The 26,256-nt window shown below is 35.3% G+C and overlaps 1 protein-coding gene across 3 annotated transcripts in view; it reads right to left on the bottom strand.

The window, feature by feature from the left end:
- Nucleotides 1–3,532: 3,532 nt before the first annotated feature.
- Nucleotides 3,533–26,256, bottom strand: part of LOC149558653 (UMP-CMP kinase 3-like) — a 219,602-nt gene continuing 196,878 nt past the window's right edge. The window contains exons 5-10 of one of the 3 annotated variants that reach the window (XM_089832781.1): nt 7,678–7,795; nt 7,387–7,543; nt 4,850–4,930; nt 4,633–4,740; nt 4,103–4,171; nt 3,533–3,906 (exon numbers count right to left, since the gene is read on the bottom strand). In XM_089832781.1, coding sequence (XP_089688907.1) covers nt 3,895–3,906; nt 4,103–4,171; nt 4,633–4,740; nt 4,850–4,930; nt 7,387–7,543; nt 7,678–7,795 — 545 coding nt within the window. In that variant the 3' untranslated portion in view covers nt 3,533–3,894. Of the gene's footprint in view, nt 3,907–4,102; nt 4,172–4,632; nt 4,741–4,849; nt 4,931–7,386; nt 7,544–7,640; nt 7,796–26,256 lie in introns of all 3 variants that reach the window. The other 2 variants (XM_089832782.1, XM_089832783.1) reach the window with 2 other exon arrangements.

The raw sequence follows: 26,256 nt of genomic DNA, 5'->3' as shown, positions 1-26,256 counted from the left end.
CATCCCTTCTCTAGTTCTATCACCACTAGATCATGTCTTGTACTAGTGCTCTTTTATCACTTGGCTAGCACTAGCCTTCCTTGACTTAGTTACCTTAGAATTGGGATTGAAAGGATTAAATGCATTACTTCCCTCTTGAGTGTTTAGGGTTATGTGATGAACTTAAGTTTCCTTCCCTTAATTCACATTTCCCCCTACACAGTGATATGAATTATAACTCTAAAATCTTCCAAAACCAATATTAATTTTTTTAAGTTCATAAATCTATTCTTACACTCAACAAAAATGACCTTTTTTGGTGGAAAGGGCTTTCCTTAGTCAAGCCTCATTTGGAATTAACCTCAAATTTAAATAAATGAAATGATAGTATGTAGTAAAGAGTAGATAATGTTAGCAATTTGGCTAAGGTAGATATTGGATGTTGTCATTTATGGAAACATATCTTCAATATGAAGAAGGCAAACCTTGAAGATCAAGTTATGACAATCATACTTAGAAAATTGTCTAAGTATCACTCAATTTATCTAGCAGAATAGATATAATTTTGGTTGGCGAGCTTTGCAGAACCTATATTGGCATGTGCACACTTAAGGGAAGGAAGGTACATATTACTATGATAACGTATGCTAGAGCACAAGTCAGTACAGACTATATGTAATATGTTATGGGCAAATTACTAGTTACAACAATGTACATGTAGAACAAAGTATGTCAAGGAATTGGATATTTCAGGTTAAGAAATTATTTTTTACCAAAATAATTACTTAAATAATTAGGAACGACATCCTAGATGTTAACCCTAAGAGGGCAAGAGTTAGTAATATATTTTGTAAAGTGTGTAAAGGTTTGAAAGTTGATTGGACATGAAAATTATAATTGTAAAGGTATATAAGAAGATTTTAATATGTGAAGTTTACTAAAGTTACATTAAGGGTTTTCTTTCTAACTTAAAGTCTTGATTGTCAACACATTTTGAGATGAAAGATTTAGGTGCAACTCAATACATTTTGGGAATGGAGAATGGATAAAATAGAGTCAACAAAATGCTTTGGTTAAGCCAACAAAACTATTTGAACTTAGTATTAGAGAGGTTTACCATGCAAACTTGTAGGTCCTTGGTTGTTCTTTTTCTACACCCGAGGAACCAAATTATGTTAAAAGGATTATACAAAAACTTTATTTGTTAGGGTTTAATCTTTACTTGGGTCAATTTCCTTCTTTTTTTGTCTCTTGTAGCTGGGAGTCACTTTGTACCTCCTCTCTTACCTCTTTATATCAGAGGTGCCTCTCTCTTTTCTTCATGCTTTAGTTGTAATGTTGTGCCCATTCTTCATTTGAATTTCTTTAGTGATAACATTTACTTTCAAACAAAAGCTCTTCATTAGTTTTTTAAAATATATTTTCCATATTATTCTTTCAATTACTAAGATGGAGGTCGTGACTAGAGTATTATATGCAAGTGTTGTTGGCAGTTTATCTTGGTGTACATGCTCTTCATATGAGTTTCTTTAATGGTAACATTTACTTTCAAACAATAGCTCTTCTTTATTTTTTTAAATTATATTTTCTTGTTATTATTCTTTCAATTACTAAGATGGAGGCTATGACTAGAGTATCATGTGCAAGTGTTGTTGGCAATTTGATGTATGTTATGGTTTATACAAGGTCTTGAATATGCCCAAGTAGTGGGAGTCTTGAGTTTAGTTGTGGCTAATCTAAGATGTGTGAATAGTGATGATGTCCCTAACCCATTCCCCGCTGAAGATGATGCATTTGAAGGTGTTTTAGTTGAGAATGGAAAAAATATGCCAACCAATGAATTAGTTGACCCATTTGCAACACTCGCTTGAGAAACACTAACAGTTTTTGCAAGGGGTGATACAAATATTGCACACATATAGAGTGATAAAAAAAAGATTAATCATTTTGATATGGATGTGCTAGATCTCCATGTTTTTAATTAGTTTTGAAAATGTTTATATATATTTTTAATTTAAATGTTGGTTCCTATATGAAAGGTGGAATTTTAGGAATATTTTCTTACAACCAATTCTTATATCAGTTTGTATAGTATGCTTTGAACCTTTAAGGAATTATTATTTTTAACACAATTTATTTAAAATATAACTAATTGCAACCATTTGTAAGTTTGTATTTACATTTCTATCTCACAACATGTTAGTGCAATCTCACATTATTGACCTATCTTAATTGCACCATAATGCCAAAATTGCAACTATTTCACAATTAACGAACAAACCAATATCAATAGATTTAACATGCAATCAAGTAAACTATGATCAATCGCAAGAGACTAGTAAACCATAATCAAGTAAACTATGATCAATCGCAAGAGACTAGTCAACCACATTACATATGTTCTCACATCTAGACACAAGGAAGTCTGCATATATCTCAATGCAATAATACAACCATGATTACTTTAGAGAAGTTGATAAACATCACTAGGCCATCAGAATCACATGACACATATAAAAGAGTGACATAAAATAAGAATCCAAGGGCAGCAAGCTACACAATGAAACATCCCAAAGGTGAAATGCTGGAGCAAGAATTATAAAAATTACATCAGAATGTTGCATATAGGAGGAGCACTACCCTCCCTCCTGAGAATAAGCTTACCCTTGGAAGCATGCGAAATCAAGAATTGCACACAGAAAGCTCGATTCAACAACACATCAACACACACAAGAACAACCACTTAACTCTCTCAAGTTGAGGCCACAATCCACAACTCTCTCTAACTCCCAAGATAATTGAAACAAGGATCCACAACATAGTCCACAAGAGCACCAATAGACCTTGCCTATTGATTGAAGCTTTACAATTTCTATTGAGAAATGACTCGTATAAATGATGGAGAATCCCTTTGGTTGAAACAAAAGGAGGATGCTGAGATTTTTATGAAAATTGGTTTTTTATATGGCAGTTAGATCAAATATATAGTAGCAGCCACCTTCTATTAATGGTTTTGTTCTAATGGACACCAATTCATGAATTAGCTCATTTTTATGGTTGGGCTTTTGGTACTGATTGATTATTATCAATTGTTTTAAATTATATTTTAGTGCAATAGGGAATGTCTGTCTTTAACAATTTTGTGAGGTTAACAATTTGAACTTGTATGGAAAATTCAAAGCTATAATATATAGTCTTGTAAGCTTTGATCTTCATTTTTCTTTGTACGGGGAACTGGAAGACCTCGCATTCATGTTGTTTTTTTAATAGGAAGACTTCAAACTAATATATTTTTAGTTAAATATTAACAGGTAACAAGACATATTGATATGTCTTGATTTGCAATTAATGGAAGACAGCAAAATATCACTGAAGGAATAAATATTTAACAAACCCAATTTGATTATTATGAAATATTCTTCTTGCTGGACATAATGCTTTATTTTTAGTGTTATTTGACAAATGATGTATATTGTATGGTTTTTTTTTCAATTAAATACATTCATAACATGAAAGCATATTTGGAATTTTGAAGTATCATGGGTTTGCCAGCTTCACAAAAAAACTCGGCTAAAATATTAATTATTAATTAAATTCAAGAGACCACCAGCTTCCATAAATTTGGAGCTTAAACTTTAAGCTTAGACTCCACTACAAAATTCACGAGACACCTATTCTAAATTGTTCTAAAAAATTCTCAGCAGGAGGCACTGAAACTTTTAAGAAAGTTCCTATCCAATATGGGACCCTCATTAATAGAGTAAAAGCTTCATGAGATTTTCAGTTAGATTTCAGCAAACATAAGTATTGATTTGGGTAAAAGGTTATGGATGTTTCCTTTCATAGAACACCATCTTCACCTTTTCATCACCAATGCTCTATCACTTGAATCTAATCAATTCTCACGTCATTCTCTTATTGCTTTTCCTGCTCACAAATCAGTGTCAGAATTCAAAAAAATGGCAGAACAAAGCCTTTATCTCCTGCACTCCCTGTATATAGATGATGAAGCAGGACATGAAAGAAAAAGATTGTATTGTGTTTCCATACATTTAATATAGAAAAGGCATCATGAAAATCCACAAATTTTGAAAGGTGAAAATCAAAATGTCACTTAACATACTTGAACATAAGGCTCAAAAAGCACTTTAATTCCCTTAAAAATATCTTCCTTTGTCCCTGATGCATCAATCTGCATGTGTTTAAAACATATCAGACACAAACTAGAAAAATAAATGAAGAAAAGAAGGCAAATTTAAAAAGCTTTTAATATCCGGTAAACTGGCCCTTGTATTTGTTTGGCACAATCACTACACTTGAGCCCCCTACAAATTTCACTATGATAACATCTTGTAAGGTTACTTCAACTTACAACACACAAGAATCTTAAAATAGTTCACAACAGCCAAGAGAGTTTAGTCTGGGAAGCCAACAAAAATACAGAGGAAGATCGAACACCTATCGTATTCGAGATTATCAATTTAATTATCATAGGCAATTATATGGTAGGAATCATGAAAAATGAATACCCTATTACAGATCACATGTTATATAGAGCCATGTCAATATCATTTTCAAAGCCATAAGAATAGCATTTCTTAAAAAAGACTACAGGCTATTACTGCCAAAAGTAAAAGAATTGAGGATTCTCACCTTATGCACCTTCGCCTTAGAGTCATAGTAATCAACTACAGGAAGAGTTGATTCCAAAAAGACTTTAAAGCGCTTTTTTATTGTCTCTATATTGTCATCAACTCGACCCTAGAAAACAACTTACAATAATTAAGTGGAAATAATTACTGTAAACAACTTTTTTGTTTATTTAAACAACAAAAATAATAGAAGGAAAAGGTTTGCAAAATGTGCTAACTTGATTTCGGTTAAGAACACGGCACTCCATTTCTCGCATGGGACAATCGAAGAAAATAATGAAATCCGGCTCGATTCCTGTCTGTAAAATATTTGCTTACTTAACACTGGCAAAAAAAAACACCATACCTACGACACACCATACATCCTTAGGTGTAGCAAGTTTAAAGTAGCTTTAAAAAAAAAGTTTTAAGCTCAAAATGTACAGAAAAAAAGTGTTTTTATGGTCCACAATGCCAAGCAACCTAGATTATAGTTGGTTTACAGTATATGGGACTACTTCATAATCTCACAATGTGGGTGCAACACACCTAAATGTGCTTCCAGGCATATACGATTTGAAATTTCCCCTTTATTCAAAGAATAAAGTATAGTTCATTGGATATTAAAGGCCATATGTGCCATTTTGAATGTTGATTGGTACAAAATGAAATTTAATAAAATTTGTATACAAAGATTCCGGAACAAAAGTTTGAAATTAAAAGATTGGCCGATCATCCAACTTGAAAAATTTGACCATACATATATGTTTAATATTTATTTCCTAGACTTAAAACTTATGTTGCTTTGTACTTCAGTGAAGTTAAAAAGGGGGTAGAAAGCACAAACCATTAGACTTCCAATGACAAGTGAAACCATACAAATGAAGAGGAAATTGCGTGACTGATGTTCAATTAAGCAAGAAGTTGTAATATGAAAACCATTTTGTCATGGGCATTTACTAAACAACAGTGATATGCACCAAAATGCCAGTAAGGAATTGATGCCCATAGTACTGAAATTGCTATATTTAAAAATTTGACATAAGATAAATGTGAAAGGACTGACAAAGATAATCTTAGGACACACAAACTAGCTATGAATTTGTGGAAAATTATAAAATATGACCACCCAACCTATGGCCGCATGTTTTTGTAAGATATAATAAAGAATTAACAATGATTAAATCACCCTAGGAAAAAATTAGCAAGATAACACTAATCTAAATGCAAAGAAGATGAAAATAACAACATTCCAATATTTGTATTGAAGGTCCAAGATGTTTTTAAGACAAAAGAAATAGGCCACAACATATGGACTCTAGGATGCACAATAAGGGTGACAAATGTCTAGTAGAGGTTAAGCCTAGTGATTTGTGGAATGACTCAACATGCATTAACAGATGTGTCAAGTGATTGGAGACAGGTGACACCTAACTACCATCAATAAAGAAGATGAATCAGGTAAAGGAGGCAAAGAACCACATAAACCAAAGGTTGACATGTGCCCTTTTTAACTAATTTACCTAAATAAACTAAATTACCTAAGCCGGCTTAATGTAAGGTACAATTATATCAGTGTAACTTCTAAACCCACCTTCTTCACCTTGAATGGGTGTGTAGACCTAGGTTTACAAGGTGGCATTTAGTCTACAACATCAATTCCCAAAGGTACATCAATTTGTCCAACACCCCCTCTCTAATGCAACTCAGGCTAATAAAAAACCTAGGTCAAGGCTCTTATACCATTTTAGATTTTAAAAGAACCTAAATCTCCGTAGAAACAAAAACAAGAAGATGACACTGATTCAGATGCAAAGATGAGAATAATAACAATTAAATATTTGTATTCAAGGTCCAAAGTCTAAAGCAAAAGAAATAGATTACAATATATAGACAATAGGATCCATAAATCAAGGGAACAAGTGCCCCAGGGACAATGAGTTGATCATTGACTCAACATGTACAAGAAAAGGTATCAAGAAAATTCATCCAATTGAGGGAAAGGTGGCACCTAACTACTGTCAAGGAGATAAATGAGGTAGAGGGAGTGAAGAATCCCCTCAATCAAAGGAGTTGGCATGTTCTCTTATTACCTGATTTACCTAAGTTAATACATTAAATTACCTATATCAAATTAATAAAGGATGCAATTATATAAATGCACCAACAATTTCTTACAATGTTATTGTGCATCATGATTATTGTTTTTGGGCTGTTGTGTACATTGTAATCCATGCCACAGGGATGCAACTATGGTCAGAATGGTTCCATTTCCCCCAGTAATCATCTTGCAGCTTGAATTTTTCCCATTGGGGCATGGTTTAAGGGTATCATGGAGCAGTGATCAAATTTGTGACAACGATTCTTCAGCTCAAACTTTTGGTATTTGTAGTTGTGCAATGACTCATTGTTAAGCAGTATAGCAAAGAATTTTTTCTATTTCAATTTCAAGCCTCAATTTTTTGTATGCTCCTTGCCTTCAATACTTCAGATCTCCCTGATGTTAGAAGCTGGAGTGGAATGACATTGTAGGCCTCATTGAAAAACACATACGGTAAATCAAAAGTAGAGTTCCACAAGGGCTGCCTTGCACACCATATAGGTATGCAAATCAAAAGTGACCCAAATATAGACCTTTATCTTTATTTTTTCCACATGTGCATTTTTAATGTGTCTTATAAAGTAACTTAAAAAGCTACAAATCTGTGTACAATTTGTAATTGGATTCACAGAATTCACAATCCTTCAAATGTAAGTTAGAGCTAAATGCACTCACAACTTGTTCAAATACTGTACGGTTTTCTTCATTTCGAGGAAACCCATCAATCAAAAATTTATGATTACCACTTTCCCGCATTGCCCTTTCTAAAAGATTAACTGTCACTTCTGAGGGAACAATCTTTCCTTCCTTAATCACATTCTGAATCATTGTTCTGAAAAAACACAAATAGCACAGGAGACCCTCATATGACACATCCAAGCAACAAATAAGGACAAAGAGAGGCATTCAAATTGGCATATAGTTTATACCATATACAAACATGAATAGGGAGAACCAGCTGTATACCCATTTTCAGAGCTGGAGTTAATCTCAGCTCGTAACAGATCTCCAGCACTCAGATGTGTAAATCCATATTTTTCAACAATCTTTGCACACTGAGTACCTTTTCCACTGCCTGGACCCCCTGAAGACAAAAGCAGTAGAAAACATCAAATTTTCAATTTTGGAGCTTTTATTAATAGAAGTTTGAACACATACTTTATACAAGACCTGATTTAGAGTCCCATAATTAGAATGCATTATGTGGTCGTAATACAGAAAAAACCAACAAATCATCCAGTTCTATTTCATATCAGGCATGTCTTTTCACAATATGAACATGTTGTCTTTGGGTATCTTGTACTTGATGCAAGAGTTATGACAAAACAGCAACTAAACTATTCAAAAAATTTAAGCCACCACTAAAGAATATAACTTTGAACAAAAGCTATATACAGTATAAATTAGAATTAAATCCGCATATCTATGATTCAAGTACAATACATTGTCAGACAGCAGCAAAAACTTAATACATGTTCCTTATTGGTTCCTCATTGCACATGTTCTCCAATAATATTGATTTTTTCTTCTAGCTTTGTTTTGTTTTTTTGTACATTTAATTCTATCTCTGCAGTGTATTTCTTCATAAAGTCAAAAGGTTGTAGCATTTTGATCTTTTAATAGCTAATTTGCCAGTTTGGATTCCGATAGGGATGTGGGTTTGAGGTTCAGTTTCAAAATTTGTCTAAATTTTTCTTGGTCTGGGCTTGGATTTGTTTTGGCTTCATCTGTACAAATACATATGTTTATTTAAAAACAGATGTGTGTGTGTACATATGCAACAGAAAATAATTCCATACACCACTTTGCTAATAGTAAAGTAACATAGCAAAATACACTTCTATGTTTCAGTTCAATAGGATATTAATTGCACCATTTAGCCATACATACAACATGATACACTTTCTTGGTCACATGCATGGGGAATATTTCCATATCAAGGTGACAGTTTGAGAATGAAAGGAATTGTCAAAAGGTAACTGCAGTTATATGAATTTTTATTTTGTATTGGTTAGAGGATTTCTAACCAGGCTAGATCATAAGTTGACATTTAAATTTTAAGTGCTGGACTCAAGATATCATTGCTTTTATAAAGAAGTTCCTCTATAATCATGAATTGGATTTCACTTATTGTCGATTTGGATTTCCTCTATAAGCAAGTTTTCATTTTCATTCACAAATGCATAAATGACATATACACCATAATTTTTGGCCTTTTAAGTGGACACTTCTAGGGTTGGAGGATCCAGTAGACCAAATTAGGCCAAAAAAAAAAAAAACACTTTAAAAAAGTAAAAAACTGTTTTGAGATCAAATTTGGCCCAGGTTTGGCTGCTGGGCAGAAAGTTCTTCAAAATTCACCACAAGTTCTGCGTGGATTCCTGTGACAGAATTTGCAGCGAATCTGTGGCTTTGTAGACAAATTTGGGGGGCTTTTGACAAGGACCAGACTTTGTACAGAAACGAACCAGACTTTGAGGGCTGCTGGAGAGAATCTGGTAACTTAGTTTAATAGTCAATGATCATGAAAATATTGAGTTACAAAGATAAACATGTAGATCAAAAAGATTTTTTGGGAAACTATCATTCTACATTGCATTAATACATGCACCTGAACATTTGTGTGTGTGCTTACTTTTTAGTGTAAATATAAGAAAAATTTAATTATAAAAATTATGCAGAAATGTTTTAAAATGATATTTTAAAAATGAAAAGGGATCACAGTAGAAATTGATTAAGACCATCTGCCAGCAGGAGGCAATACACAACGAAACTGGAGAAAAGTAGCCTGCCTTAATAATGTAAGGATGTTAGTAAGCATATAAATTAGCTGTATCTTTATTAAACAGTTATTTATGGAAGTTTCTTTTCTTAATAGTATTTTTACAATCATAGCATTTCCCAGCAACTTCCACTGGCTGCAATGGAGGTTCTAACATCTCCACTCAGTTATGCTGCAGGACAAATTTGCATCAGCAATGCTAAAGAACAGCTGTGGGACAGCTGTAAGATATCATTTTTCAACAGCTGATGGATGATTCTGCATCAGAAACTAAGGAATGGTTCCCTTATCTAAAGATCAAGGATTATTTATTCAGCATTCACTTATAGAAGCTTCTTTTCTTACTAGTATTTTTACAACCATAGCATTTCCCTGCAACTTCCATTGGCTGCAATGGAGGTTCTAACATCTTTCATCAGTTATGCTGCAGGACAATTTTGCATCAACAATGCTACAGAACAGCTGTGAGACAACATTTTTCAACACCTGATGAATGGTTCTGCATCAGACACTAAGGAACGGTTCTCTTATCTAAAGATCAAGGATTATTTATCATAAGACGCTCAGACATATAAAATGCAGAAATACATACAGCCTTAATCCATCAAGTGAGCTTTCATATCACAGTTCATTTAAATTTATCAAACCCAACCTTGAAAAATAATATCCTCCTTGCTTTGTTCATAATCACAATAATTATATGGATTTATAATTCCATAATCAGCAGCCCAATTATATAAACTTTACTGTTAACTTTTCAGCTTCAAAACAAAGTTATGCCACCTCATAAAGTGCTGCAAATTTGCAACATAAAATCCAGCCAACTGCAGAAAATGCACAACAGTTTTTTTAGCATAACACACAAGAAAAATGCTGCTGCTGAAACAACTCAGTTCTCAAGTGGATGTTCAGCATATCTCGTAAGTGCCAGATTAGCTTTCCACTTTTCAAAACAGAAAGACAGAATCCAAGGCATACCTTTTGCATAAGAACTGATTTAAAATAGCAACATGCAATTGGATCCTGTAGGCTATATCTGAAAACTATAGATACAAATTATATTACAATGCTTCTACATTTGCATGACAGTTCTTGCAGCTACTGCAGACACTATGTAGTGTTTTGCAGCTCCTATAGAACTACCAAAGGTGCCACCATACATGACTACAATATATTTAATCTTTCTCATAGTGAGTACCAACAAAGTAAGCATAAAATATCTCAAAATAAGGGAGTATAATTCGAGTAGGAAAGTATTTTCTTCAGCTACATGGAATCACTATTACCCTAAGGTCTTCATGCGCACACAAAGAAACTTGGGGATGTGTCCGCTACCCTTTCTGATGTGTCTCCATTCCTGAGACAGCATGGGATGGGGGGACTGTTGGAAATGGGTAGGGGGCATCCCCTAGCCATCTCCAAAATCTTAAAAATTGTAGGAAGCATCTTGGAAACTTGGGGATGACAGTGATTCTCAGAGGAGACGTTCCCTATCCCCATGATGGTTGGGCGCGCATATGATGTCCCCTAACTGTCCTGCAGACCCCCTTTTCCAACACATAAAAAATGACTCAAATGCTCAAACCAAAAAAAATTATTTCTTTTTGGGGACGTCGACACCTCAACAGTAAATGCATAAGTGTTTAACGAATTTCATACACGTTAAACTACATGTGTTGGCCCTGACAAGTGGTTCAAGGTCTGCAATGTTGGATTTTTTACTGATATGAAGGGTAAACAGGTCTGACTCATAGCCAAAAGCACTCAAACATATGAATGACAACTTGGTCATCAATTTCACAAACACCCAGAACCTGGTAGTGCATAAAGAAGTGGTTGTAGGTTATAATAGTGATAGAATATTACCAAATTATACTCCAAGCCGAAAGAAACAATGAATTACTTGCAAACAAGTGCTGGGGGGATCAATGTCAAGTCTCGAAACCATTGTGCAAAGCACAAACTTAATTGCAGGTCATCAAACATGTAATAACCTGCTTTATTTGTCAAATTATATTTGTTTAGGCTTCTGATTTTTTTTGAGTTATTTGAGTTTTGTGAACTTGGAAGAATATAATGAGTTTGATAAAGCACTTAATAGAAATCCCATAATGCATGTATATTAAAGAAACCACAATGTACACAATAAATTGATTCAACATTTATCAGAAATATGTGCTTTCCACCAGTAAACAGAAGCAATATTTTTTAATCTGACTTTGATCATTATGTTATTACATCACGTTGACAAAGTCACCCAGTTAATATACCAATATCTGCTACAATATATACAAAGGAGTTTCAGATAGAGCTGCTAATGGATTTCCACTCTTAGTTGCAGCTCCACTAAGTTGTCTGTACTATGCAACCCAACTGGCCCTAGTATGGCCTAACAACAAACATGTAACTAAATGTTGCCCAGGTCATCTACCTACCAAATTTTGTGATGCAGAGCAGGGATGTATATTACAGGAGTCACTGCTAAACTTATATTTTTGTTCACATATTGATATGCATATTGACAACTAAAACTGTTTTATGAATGCATAATAGACTAGAGTTAATTTTAATACATATTGAGCACTGAAACGGTTATTATTTCCTAGATGGCATTCAAATGGTGTATGTTAAGGTTCTATAATGTTTAAATGACATGCTTTGTGTTTGGTTTCATATGAATGACATGTATAATTGCAAATTTAAATTTCAGTGTATATTTTAAAATTTCCCTATATTTATATAACCGTCTCCATTTGCCCCCCTCCTCCACCCCCCTCGCCCCCAAAATCGGCAATTTTTTTTGCCGTCCTAGAAACCCATCCCAGAAACTTGGGGTAAGACAGGTTTTATCAATAGGAACAATCACTTAGTATCCTGTCTTCAAAACCCTATGTCTACCCCTTCAACTAAGCCTAGTAATGGAGATATTAGACTAGGGCATCATCAAATCTGCAACTAACTCCATCCCCTTCTCTTGCAAACTCCAAAAACATTCAAGGCATCCTATCTACCTCTGTTCCACCGATTTTCAAAATATTTCCACCAATGGAATGGGCATTAATTCATGATTTTTTACCTGAATTGCTAGTTCGGGTTTGGATTCGGGTTCGAAATTTGTTCAAACTTTTTTGGGATTGGGTTTGGATTTGTTTTGGGTTCGTCTTTACAAGAATATATGCTTATATATATACACACACACACACTTTTAATTGGTTACTTTTAAGGTTTGAGTGTCAAATAGACCTAATTTGGCACAAAACAAAGTTTTTGAAAAAAGTTAAGAAAAGGTGTTTTTGGACCAAATTTGCTCAAAATTCTGCGAAATTATATTCAAGTTCCTCTATTGGGAACCAAAGTCGCCCAAAACTCATTGTAATTTCGCCTGGGTTCCTCTGTAAGAATTCCCGGTGAATTTTGGTCTCTACGACAAGATTTTTGACCGAATCGGATGAGGAGCAGACTTTTAAGAGAACCAAACTGGGAATTCCCAAGTCCATGTACAAATATGGTAGAAAAGACTTTTACAATCAAACCCTCAAAACCTAGGGTTTTTGACTATTTTCAATAATTTGACTCTTAACTTTCTTCAATCTTAATGAAAATATGCCAAACCAATTGCAAATGTTGGAAGACTCAACCCTCCACCAATTTAGATGAGTTTCATATTAATTATAGGCCATGCAATGCACTGCAACAACAAACCAGAAATAACGCAAGAAATCAGTGTATATTTTATTGTTTCATCACCAAAGTATCACCAACCAACCCCTTGGTCAATGGAACAAGGTTATTTACATGTTTTGCCAATCTCCCCAATGGTTACCAACCACCTTTTGAACTGCAACAAACAAAAACAATATTTTTTCTGTTATGAAAGAATTGACAAGAAAAAGTTGTTTGGCAACAAATGCAACTTTTGCATCTTTTCACACCATGACATTCCAAATAATCTAGTGACTCAACCTATACTCATACCACCAAAAAAAGTCTAATAAGGCCTTATTACATGAAAAAAAAACAAAATTCAACCAAATGACCACATGTGCCACTTGGAGGCATGGCTGCTTCTGCATCATTCTTCTTTGAAGCTGACAAGAAACCAGAGACAACACCTCCTATGTTGATTGTTTGTAGATACAACCCTTCTGTAGCTATTCTATACCTTATTTGGCACCACTAAGACAAGTCTAGCGTGTATGACACTCTCCACTGGTCTTTCTAATCTCGTACAATAACTTGTTCTTGATGTAATAATGTGATTAATGTGCACCAAATAACCAATTAACTCTAGACTCTTGAATTACAACCTTCAGCTCATTACACCAAATTGAACCCTTGCTTTGCATCTCTAATCTCAAAAACTGAGAAATAGCAATATTATTTTACCTTGCAAATTTGAACTCCAATCCTCTTGACTGTGTCTTGTGACAATGAGAAGAATGTCAACATAGAGGAATTTCATCCTCCAAGCCTTCAAGAGAAAAGTCTCCACAATTCTACCAATTTTCATATATATAATACTATCCAAGCATGCTGAAATATAGCTCTTCAATCTCTTGTATAACACTTTCAAAGATCTCAACCACGCACCTTGTCAATGTGGGATAAACAAAATCACTTTTTTGCCCTTTCCTAGTTTTTTGGTTTTTTTTGGTTTTTTTGCCCCTATTTTTTTGCAATTGTTTTTCTACCCTGATTTTGTCATGATTGCTTTCTCCTTAATATTTCTCATACCATTAAACATGATTTTCCGTCAACTTAGTTCTCCAAACATGTTTTTATGTCTCCAATACATTATAAGATAAACGTGACCATTTAATTTAAATACTTTCTACAAATTATAGAAAATCAATTAGCAAAGTTAAATAATTAAATTTATATTTATAAAATAATATTATTAACGTGCAATAGATTATATCAATGATAAATAAAACTTCTTGTCAATCTTAAATAATTATCATCAACATGACACTACCATTGAATGTCTAGTCAAACGCAAAATGACTAACCATAAATAGTATAAGTTGGCAATGTGCCAATATCCCTTGTGGGATTCATGACATGGTTTAACTGCCTCCTGTGGATTCCAAAGTCTAGTGGTTGTATCGGGCATTGGCAGGTCAATCTTTTGGTGTAGCGACAACTACACTCGTTGTTGGCAATATGATCGGTTAGATGTCTAGAGTGTTGTCATTTATGGCAACATGTATTCAGCATTTCATTTATGTATCTAGAGTTAGAAAATTTTCTAAATGTTAGACAGCTTGCAGCAGTAGAGAGAGAAATGTGATGTGTACAAATGACACACTTCGAATTAGCTTATGTGCAGTTAAGGATAGCTTTGTGACAATGTCATGATGACATGTTTTAGTGTGCAGACTTGTACGGACTGTACAACACAAGTTATAGTTAAATTACTAGTTTACGTATAGAACAGAGCATATCAGAGTTTTGAGGTCGTACGACTTAAGTAATTATTTTGGTAACAAAATAATTACTTAGTCATGGTTAGCCAACATCCTAAATTATATTTGGAAAAGCTTGTGAGAGCATGAAGGCCAACAGAGCATAGTTTTATAATTATCAAGGTATATATGAAGATCTTATCTTGATCAGATATGTATGCAATGAGTATGAGTTATGCAAGCAATATATGTTGATGCGAACTATTGTGAAGATAGTGTATATGATATGTGAGCTTATATGATGCGAGATCTGAAGTCTAATCAGAGCAGTGTGAGATACAACAGTAAGAAAGTATTGTATGTATATCTATTCTTGTGAAGGATCTTAATTGTATAGTTCCATGTTAGGGCAATGGGCTCTTCTTGCATACATTGTATTTGATCTACCAACTCCTAACAGTGTTGAGGCTTTTAATAGGGCCTAGTCCTCTAACAAGGACTCGAGACACTATATGTACTTCATAAATTCCTAACAGGGTCAATATCCTTGACATGATTCTTTTGTTTAGTGAATCATCTTGAAGGTATCATCTCCACCGGGGTTTTCCCTTGGCCAGGGTTTCCCTAGTTAACAAATAATGGTGTTATGAGTTCTCTTTGTGTATGGTTATATTTATTGTTCAGCATTGTTGGTTTACTTTCATATGCAAGGTATAAAATAATTATCAATATTCAATTGTGGGCAAAAGTTTGTAAAATATTGATTCACTCCCCCCCCAACTTTCAGCATTATCTATTTCTAACACTTGTAACAAGTGGTATTAGAATTTGGTGATAGGTTTGAATCTCCTTTGTGAGTGAGATAGGCCTATGGCAAGTCATGGGGGGAAGTGTTGGCAGTGTGCCAACATCTCTCCTAGGATTTACGACATGGTTTAATTGCCTCCTATGGATTCAACAAGTCTAATGGTTGTATTGGGCATTGACAGATCGATCTTTTGGTGCAGCGACAACTATACTCATAACAATATACTGAAAAATGCCTCAAAACCCCTCATAATGATTTGTAATTGAAACTACCTAGGCCAAATGGCCTCTAGGTCTTTTTAATGCCTTGGTTAGCCTATGGGATCTTGGGGAATTAGATTATTGACACAACATGTCATGAATGCTAGAAAGGGGACATTACCATCTGTCATTCCCAAAATTACTTGCCCTCAAGCAATTTTAACTCTAATTGTTAGAAGATATGATGACTCCCCCACACCGTTTCTTCAACTGGCAGGTTCCTCCATTTAACCGAATGTTCCTTAATTGTCCTCCTCTGTAGTGTCCTCTCCTTGGTATCAATGTTAATTTCCTCTCTTCATCTAGGGGTGGCAATTTTGAACATGAAACTCATTCTGTCCTAAAGCTTTTTCAGCTTGGAGACTTGAAATACATTATGCACTTTACTACGCTGGCAACTCCAGATAGTAGGCCACCTTCCCAAAGCATTAAGTGACTCTATATGAACCATAAAATCATGGCTTAAGTTTCTCAACACCACTCTTCTTCAATGTAGACTGTCTATAAGGATGAAGTCTCAAATATACCATATTGTCAATCTCAAAACTATGCTCAACTGTGTATTGATCAACATATAACTTATGTTGGTTTTGCATTTGTTATGCGTTTGTTAGACATTCTTCTTGAGTGCTTTTAAACTTTCCTGACTCTCCTGCAACAAATCTTTTTGCCTTAAGAAACCTGTCGTCCCAGTAAGTAAGTCCATGATGTTTGGGGCTTCATACATGTTGATGCGAGTTTTATACCCTTACAACATACATGATAAAACACTCGATATTTCAAGATGAAAAACTGAAAATTGATTCCTCTCTTGAATAAAGACACCAATTATGCTAAAGATTGGAATGAAACATATTAAAAGGCGGCTCCAAGGTTCCTACTCAATGGTGGATATTCACTCACTGATAATAATGTGATATGTTGGTATCATGAGGGACTTATGTTTGTTCACTAGGATTTGTCAATTGGACTTCGAATGATATGGCTTCATAATGTGCAATGAAAATATCTTCCAATTTCTAATATATGAAATGCAATCAAATTAAACCTACGAATCTAACTATTGCAACTTGAGGTCACAAAAAACAAAGAATATCCTTGGACTCTACTAGGTGTAGTCTTGTCATTAACTCTACTCACCTAGTAAAAACTTCTAAGGTGTGTTCGAAAGATGTTCACATTACCGCCATTTCATTAATCCCATCTATGGATGCAAATCCATGAGCAAGTATCAATTGAAGTGAAATTCATGATAACACCATTCCACCATGCAAGGTAGGATTTACAATTAGTAAGCAGCTAATAGTTTGGTGAATGATTGAGCCAAGCAAGGATGTATTCACAATTACTCTTACCCAACTAAATTACTCAAAGAAAATTTTAAATACTTGAAATCATTTCCATTCCAAGGAATATAGATCAGCATGTAGTACTCAAAAAAAGATCACAATAATTGACCATGCAAAACACAATGAATAATAGAGAAAATTTGATAGTATATTAGCAACAATTCTCCAACAATCTATCTCTACAAATGATAGGGGTTGGGTTTATATAGGATCCCCTATTACAATGAATGAACGAGATTAGAACATAATCAATGCCAAGAATAATCCATAGAAAACGCAAAATCAGGGCAGCTGCAAAATACCAATGAGAAAGAAGCACCACAACATAAGCCAATGAGAAAATTCAATGGCTTGAGGAACAATAAGAAACAAGGAACGTGCCTAGTCAACATACAACTCATCATCAAAGAGATGCAGTCCCTTTTCCTTCTGCCTTCTTGCAAATTTAATGGACTTAACCATAATTGCTGTAAGTTCATCCATGGCAACACTGGGAAGGTTGTTGTGTTGTAATTCATTGACCTCTAACTTCTCCATGTAAATATCCAATATGTTATCCTTATCTGAACTATGCCACTATATATCACACAAGGAAGTCATAAGTGAGAGAAATCCATCCACTTGACTCTTATCAAGAGTGTCCATATCTCCTAAGTGGACTGATTCCATCTTCTCTTTCAACTAATGCAAATCCAACTCGCAGGAAGCAACATCAAAACCAAGCAATTCCATTTTCAACAAGGAATTTCAAATGTATCTCATGGAAAGGAGCCTCAAAAACCAGACAATCAGCCTGTGCATGCTCATATGTAGGCCTCATCAAGGACAATGAAAGATACCAATAATCAAAGTCATAAGAACTTCCTCTATCAATTACTCCTTGAATCAGGATTGATGTAGGAACACTCTTCAATGCCTTAAGACAAGGGATCATCTAGTATTCAATGGGCTGAAATTCCTTCCATGTCCCCTCCAGTCCTTGCAATTTATTCATCAATATTGTGATCTTCTCATACACTTGAATCATCCTAATAAGGAAGCCTCCTACTTGTTTCTTGATATCACATGCACATTCCTTTACCTCTTGATAGGTGTTCCTTATCACATCATAAGTATCTTGAGAAGTAGGGACATATGGAACAAGTGCATTAGTCTCATGTCCTAATGGATTAATGTGTTTGTTTATGTATTCTTTCAACATCATATATCCAATTTTTGTTCATCTTTCTTCTTTTTCAGCTTGTCCATCCATTCTGCAATTGCATCTCTAGTAGCCCTCCATTCCTTGAATTTCTAACTTTAGTGGATGGCCCAGTTTCAAATGGTGTGATGTGATTGTCAATTGGAGCAACCTCATCTTTGGTCTTGTCACCAACTGGGACAACCATACACAAAGTTCAAGATCCTAATGCCTCTCTAATAATCTTATAAATTTTCTTTGCTTGTTTAGGTTCCTTCACCTTGCCTATCCCATTCAGGAATGTATCAATGTTATCTATAGGGAGTACTACTCTTCTTTTCTTTATGCTCTCCCTCAACCACTCAAGAACTATGTATAAATTCATACTGTCATGTCCCCTCTTTAGTCTAACTACTAGAGTTATTTGAGTTAGCCTATCATGGCGGTCTCGTAGGCTAGCAATTTTGGATAGAGACTCATACAAGATATTCAGTGACTAGGCTTGACTTTACAGGCAATTGGGAGCCAGTTGGGTGCAGTTCCTTGATTTTAGGGGGTATCCCTACATTTTAAGAGGATGTGGCAGTTTCCAAATTGACCCATCTCATCTGGTATCAGTCACAAATAGGTGACATGGTTAGTTTTACGTTTATTTGGTTAGTTTGAGCTTTCAGAGGCAAAATGGGGGATATTTTAATATATTTAAATATTTCCTAAGTTAGCATTTAAATAAATTATAATAAGGATATTTATATAGCCATTTCGAAGTAATAAGGGGAATATGGCTTCGTTTGGTTAGATGTGCCCTTGTGTTATACCTCGTTGGAAAGCTCTTGAATTATTATAAACTATTTTCATTATCCAAAGTCTTTTTGGCACTTTGAGTTATGACATTTTAATAAAGTAATGTTTTTCCTATAGCCTAGACACCTTTATTAGGGAAAATGTTATTTTATTATAAAGTGCAAAGTGTAATTCTCATTTAGAGTTTGATTTGCATTTGGGAGGAGTTATAAGGAGATGAAGACCTAATTGTTCATTATCTTTTGGCATTTTGAAACTTATGAATTGTGAAATTGCTCTAGAAGGGCGATTTTGTGGCTTGGGACGAAACCCTCAAGTCTGGATTGTTGGGACGCAAACCTCAACAGGTCTTGGTGATCGGAATTGTATTTCATTGCATTCAGATTGACAAAGAAGGTGGTTGATTTACCTTGGCATTATCATTTGAGTGAGTAGGGCACTTGCAGCTGGGTGACTGGCTTTTGGCAACAAGCATTTCATTCCAGCAACTCACATGGAAGTTGGAGGTCTTTTTTCTTCATAATTGGATGCCATTGCTTCCCTCTGGCATTGGATGGTTCATTGCAGCAATTTCTTTAGGGTTGAATCATTCTCAAAGCATCTCCCTTTAGCTGGTGTTGATCCCTATTTAACATAGTATTTTATATTGGCAGTGATCTCTTTTAAGTTAATATATCAAGTTGCTGGTTGGTTTGGGTATGTAGTATTCCAGAATTCAGTAATGGTAATATTTGCAGCATATGTTTACATTTCTTAAGTGCTATTTATTTCCTATTTGTTATGTAATTGTTTTATTTCCAAAAAACCCAAAAAAACTAAAAAAACAAGTAAAAGAAAAATGAAATCAGAATTCAGCTAAGATCATTCAGTGGTAACAAACACTAGTCATAGATTCAGATTTTGAAACAAACAGTAATTTCCACAGTCACCGAAATTGGGAATCTTTCACATACCATCATCCATTTTCTCGTCTTCATTAAGTCCCTTCAATGCTGAAATGATTTCATCATCAACCTCCTACATGCTGAGACTAAGTTGTATTGTATCATCTCCCAAATCGACCACCAGTCAAATGGTAGGAGATCCTAACATATCTCTATTCCTTGCTACACTAATTGTGTAGATGAGGCCACTTCTTGACTTTCCATAGATAGAATCTTTGTATCTCCACCTATTTTGAACTTAGTTCCTTATTTTGCATCTCTATCTCTTATTGATGAAAAATTGGCAATGGAAGTTGTGGTAGACTTGTGCCTTTTTCTTCCAAATTTCTTACTAGTAGATCTCTCATTTGCTTCTTGTAATTCCTCTACCACATTGTCCCTTTTCTTTGAGGTTTGTCCATCCTCAATGTGTAGTCTTGAAGCACTGATAGTTTTTTCAAATCTTATTTTGAAGAAGATTTCTCGCTTTGCATCCTTACATGTGAAAGATCCCTGAGGGATCTCTTCTGCTAATCTGCCGTAAATTTATATTTTTAAATTTGTTTTCCCTGTTTATTAAGATTTTCTTGTAGAGCTAGACAAAAGTTGCACAAGGGTTTGATTGTTTTGTATTTTTTGATGATTTTCAAAAAGTAATAACAGAAGTACAATAACATGAACCAGTTTTGAAAATGTATTCCGAATATATTTAAAACAAATTCGCTTCAAGTAGATTTTCCTGAATATATGCCTAATAAGTAACCGGATGAAGATTTATAATCATATCCAGATGAATACAACCAAGGACAAAGCCAACCTGAATATGTAAATGAGAAATATGAGCCCAGAAAGAAGTTACGGCTAAATTTCAACTCTTCAAGTGTTGTACATGGGAAAGAATATGGCTGCTAGGCGCGGCCGTACAACTGCAAAGTGCCCACACATGGATAAAATGTCCAAACCCTAGCTAAAACTCTAACTCAATACTGCGTTCCCCTGAAGAAACAATGCACAATCACCAAGATGCTTCTAACTGCTAAGAATCCAAACCACTATTTTGGGGGCTACTTCCCAAACAGGCAAAGCAAGAGGGTTTGGCATCCCAAATGCTGAAAGCTCAATCAGAGCCCAAAACCCAAATCCAAAATGTAATATGTCAATAATGCCTTCAAACTTTGTCTTTACCTCCTTATAACCCACCAAACTTAGCTCAAAACCTAAAAGTGTCTTCATGTGTTGTTGGGTTATAAAATAATATATTTCTCATTTTTAAAGTGGTCAAGTATCCAGAAAATGACCTTTTCCCCAACAGAAAGAAATCCGTTCACCAAAGTGCTCTGAGTCAAAAGAGAAATATTTAGAAAAGTTCAAAACCTTTCCAACAAGCTATTACACCAGGGGATATTCACCCAGATGAGGCCAAAAAACCCCTTATTACTCCAAAATGGCTATAACTTAGCCTTATTTAAATTATTAAAATGCTAACTTAGGATAGCATTTAAATATATTAAAATATTTTCCAAATAGTTAACTGATAGCCAAAACACCTCTACAAGGTGAAATTGATTTCATCACCTCCTATGACTGATGCCGGATAATCTGAAATAATTGACAGTCTCATCCCTCAAAAATAGGGATACTCCTAAAAAATAGGAATGTCTCCGAATCTCCCAAAACCGAAACCATAGAATGATCTCGTAGGGACTCAAGAATGTAATCCATCTCCACCTCCTAAAATGTAGGAAACTCCTACAATTAAGGAACTGCTCCCAACTGCTCTCCTACTGTCTGAAACTCCAAATCCAAATACTGTGTACCTTGACTAAGTCCCTAAACACCACTGACAACCTATGAGACTCTAATGATAGGCCAACTCTATCGTCTCTAGTGTCCACTCTAGAAAGGGGACATGACAATCCTCCCTTCACGGAGATTGCTTGTCCACAAGCAATGAACAAACTCCTGTTGTGCCACTCTGATGTACACTCCTAGTTGTGTGAAATGAAGCAACACATCAAGGATCGCCCAATCAAATGCACTACATAGGATAATACCAGGATCCCACACTGGATGAGAGTGTTCCCACAACCAAGGTGGTAACATACTGGAATCCTTGTAAGACAAGGCGTCAAACAAAACAACACCCAGATTCCAACACCATCTGAACCAACACCCATCCATCAGGTATAAACAGGGATAATTAGAAACCTCTATCATCCCATATCTCTTCGCAACCATTGTGATACCACCACGAAAGTAATAATCGTTCAAAGCATCATGTCTGCTAATACCCACATCATCCTGTAACCATGATCCCGTATGAAGTCTTTGTGATATAGATGTGATAGCCCATGTCGGAAACTACTTGACATAATGCTGGATCATTTGCTAGTCCCACCAACCAATCCTCCCAAACTACTGAGTTAGGTGCCTACAGTCAATAATTGTATCCTCTGAAGATGGGTGCACACTATCACAACACGGATAGTATAAGTTTTGCTTCAATATCCCCATAGCCTTATGAAGAGCATGGAAATCTGCCATGGAAAATCCTCCACTATCCTGCTCATCAGTCACAAGAGCACTCCAACTGAGTGTAGATAACCTCTGTCGAGTGACATCAAAGTGCTCAACCACTATGTCTACCCTCCTATCATCAACCCTGAGTTGTCTAATCAAGCGATGAGGAATCTGAAAATGATAGTTCTCAGGCATGTGTACTACCTCTGAATTTGCGCTATGGTAGAATACTGTGTCGGAGTCATGTACATCGCTGTAAGGAGTATCCAGTATGCATTCACTAATGCATGTATCCTCATTTATAGTACTGCAACTTTGTACCTCTGAGACCACCTCCTCTATCAATGATGAAACTGTTGTCACCACACTATGCTCATTCTCATCAGCTCCCCATGTGTCTGCACGTACAACTGAATCATGATCTTGGGATTCAGTGTCACTATGAGTACACACTACTCTGATTTCTAGGGTATGGTCTAAGAAATCAGACTCATCATGACATGAAGTCTCATCACCCACTGCCTCTGAAATGCCTATGTCCAGATTACTCTCTTGTGCAAACTCATCAAGATAATCCTGACCCTCTGTATTACTAGTTGTTCCATCCAAATCAATGCTGGCCTCTTCTTCTGTTGGTAGAAATAACGATCTAATGGATGATTCCCTTTGTTTCCTTGCATCATTTATCTGATCATGGCATTCTTTATTATCATTTAATATTTCTTTCTCTTTTTGCTGTTGAAAGGAGCTTGTAGATACCTAGTTATCATCTGCTTCAAGTACACCCATAAATTCTGTAAAGGAAAGGAGGTTGTGTATCTCCTTAAGAAGAGAACAATATTGATGGTAGCTGCTCATAATTACAACATTGAATGTCTTGGCAAGAGGTATCTTACTTGTGGTTGTTAACGAAGATGAAACCTTAGAGCACCCATTTTTATTTCTAGCCATGGTATAAACTGAACTCAATGGTAAACTCACGAAATCAATCTGGAATTACCATTCATGATTGTGCATTAATCCATCATACTTAACATTTATTTAGAGGAGAAAAAAAATACAATAATCAATCACAGTCAATGATTAAACTAGAAAACCATTAACAATGTCAATACCCAGTAAAAATACTCTTGCATTATACATATGGCTTCATGACTCCCTGAATAATGGTGATTGCATGTCAGACTTGTACCTGGGGTGGATGGTAGTTCTAGACAGAAATACACAAGTAAATGGAGATGGTGAAGGATAATCATAGACCCATATCCGAGTGTTGACAGTGACTGCACTAGCAAAGTTCTTCCATATTTGACATCCCAGTTAGACTCCCTTCTCAACCCAACTTCCCATACCCATTCACGACAACCTTCCACTGGCTTAAAATCACAGTATGGACCACTATTAATGCCGTGCGTAAGGAGTTTGTGTTGGCGTGAAGACCCGACAAATTTGATTTTGCCCTCACCCGTGATTTCCAAACGTTGATGGTGCTGAAGTTCAAATCTCTGTTACGATGATTGGCAACTACAATAATAGGAATAAACTCCTGATATTATCAACTACACTTTAGTCGAAATTCCTGCAATTCACGTTAGGTTAAAACACTCTCATTCAATGAAATTCCCACCTTTCATTACTGCACCCGACCATGTATTTTGAGGGCGTCCACATGAGGGTTTGTTGTTAGCTACGTCCAGAAAACTCTATCTTCCTATTTGTAGACCCTGTATAAACTTGGACGCTTTCACATATCCATCCGAACTGGCGCAATGACCACTCAAATACCCCTGGCAATGTAACTCCTACTCGAACCTAGAAGTGACGACTGTATTTCAACCCATGAGGAGTATTTCTGAGGTATTTACAATGCACGGCATTCAACACTTGTTCCTTTCAACCTCTTGTCCATCCATCTGCATTGACGTATAACTTGAACTAAAAGAAAACAACCACTTCCCAGTTTGTAAATTTGCAGTCTGTATATTCTAAGTTTGCCAGTTATTATTTTTTTTTATAAAATAAAACTCATACCTCCATCATCTTTAATTTTCCTGTATCTCTTGTTTGCCGATTCTCTAGTACCCCAAGACAAGAATATCTATGCTCTGTAACTGTGGTATTATTTCCTCCAATGCATATTAAGAAAATGCTGTCTTTTTATATCTAGTCTTTTATCAAACCACAGTTTTGCAATGAATATCTTACCAAACAAAAAATTCAATTTCTTGACCTCACAGGCTAGCAAGATACTATAGCTCTGATACCACTGAAAGATCCCTGATGGATCTCTTCTGCTAATCTGCTGTAAATTTATATTTCTAAATTTGTTTTCCCTATTTATTAAAATTTTCTTGCAGAGCTAGACAGAAGTTGCAGAAGTGTTTGATTGTTTTGTATTTTTTGATGATTTTCAATAAGTAATAACAGAAGTACAATAACATGAACCAGTTCTGAAAATGTATTCCAAATATATTTAAAACAAAGTCGCTTCAAGCAGATTTTCTTGAATATACGCCTAATAAGTAACCAGATGAAGATTTATAATCATATCCAAATGAATACAACCAAGGACAAAGCCAACTTGAAGGCGTGAATGAGAAATATGAGCCCAAAAAGAATTTACAGCCAGATTCCAGCTCTTCAAGTGCCGCACATGTGAAAGAATATGGCTGCCAGGCACGGCCGTACAGCTGCAAAGTGCCCACACGTGGATAAAATGTCCAAACCCCAGCTAAAACTCTGATTCAATACTGCGTTCGCCTGAAGAAACAATGCACAATATCCAAGATGCTTCTGACTGCTAAGAATCCAAACCATTGTTTTGGGGGCTACATCCCAAACAAGCAAAGCAAGAGGGTTTGGCATCCCAAATGTTGAAAGCTCAATCAGAGCCCAAAACCCAAATCCAAAATGTAATATGTCAATAATGCCTTCGAAATTTATCTTTACCTCCTTATAACCCACCAAACTTAGCTCGAACCCTTAAAGTGTCTCCATGTGTCGTTGGGTTATAAAATAATATATTTCTCATTTTTAAAGTAGTCAAGTATCTAGAAAATGACCTTTTCCCCAATAGAAAGAAATCCGTTCATTGACATGCTTTGAGTCAAAAGAGAAATATTTAGAAAAGTTCAAGACCTTTCCAACGAGCTATTACACCAAGGGATATTCACCCAGATGAGGCCAAAAAACCCCTTATTACTCCAAAATGGCTATAACTTAGCCTTATTTAAATTATTAAAATGCTAACTTAGGATAATATTTAAATATATTAAAATATTTCCCAAAGGGCAAACTAATAGCCAAAACACCTCTACAAGGTGAAATTGATTTCGTCACTTCCTATGACTGATGCTAGATAATCTGAAATAACTGACAGTCTCATCCCTCAAAAATAGGGATACTCCTAAAAAATATGAATGTCTCCGAATCTCTCGAAACCGAAACCATAGAATGATCTCGTAGGGACTCAAGAATGTAATCCATCTCCACCTCCTAAAATGTAGGAAACTCC

This window comes from Cupressus sempervirens, chromosome 5 (genome assembly GCF_028749045.1).
Source record: "Cupressus sempervirens isolate cs-2001-9-10 chromosome 5, ASM2874904v1, whole genome shotgun sequence".
NCBI classification, from domain to species: domain Eukaryota; kingdom Viridiplantae; phylum Streptophyta; class Pinopsida; order Cupressales; family Cupressaceae; genus Cupressus; species Cupressus sempervirens.
Note: the sequence above shows the minus strand (reverse complement) of the source record. Positions and strands in the feature narration are given on the sequence as shown.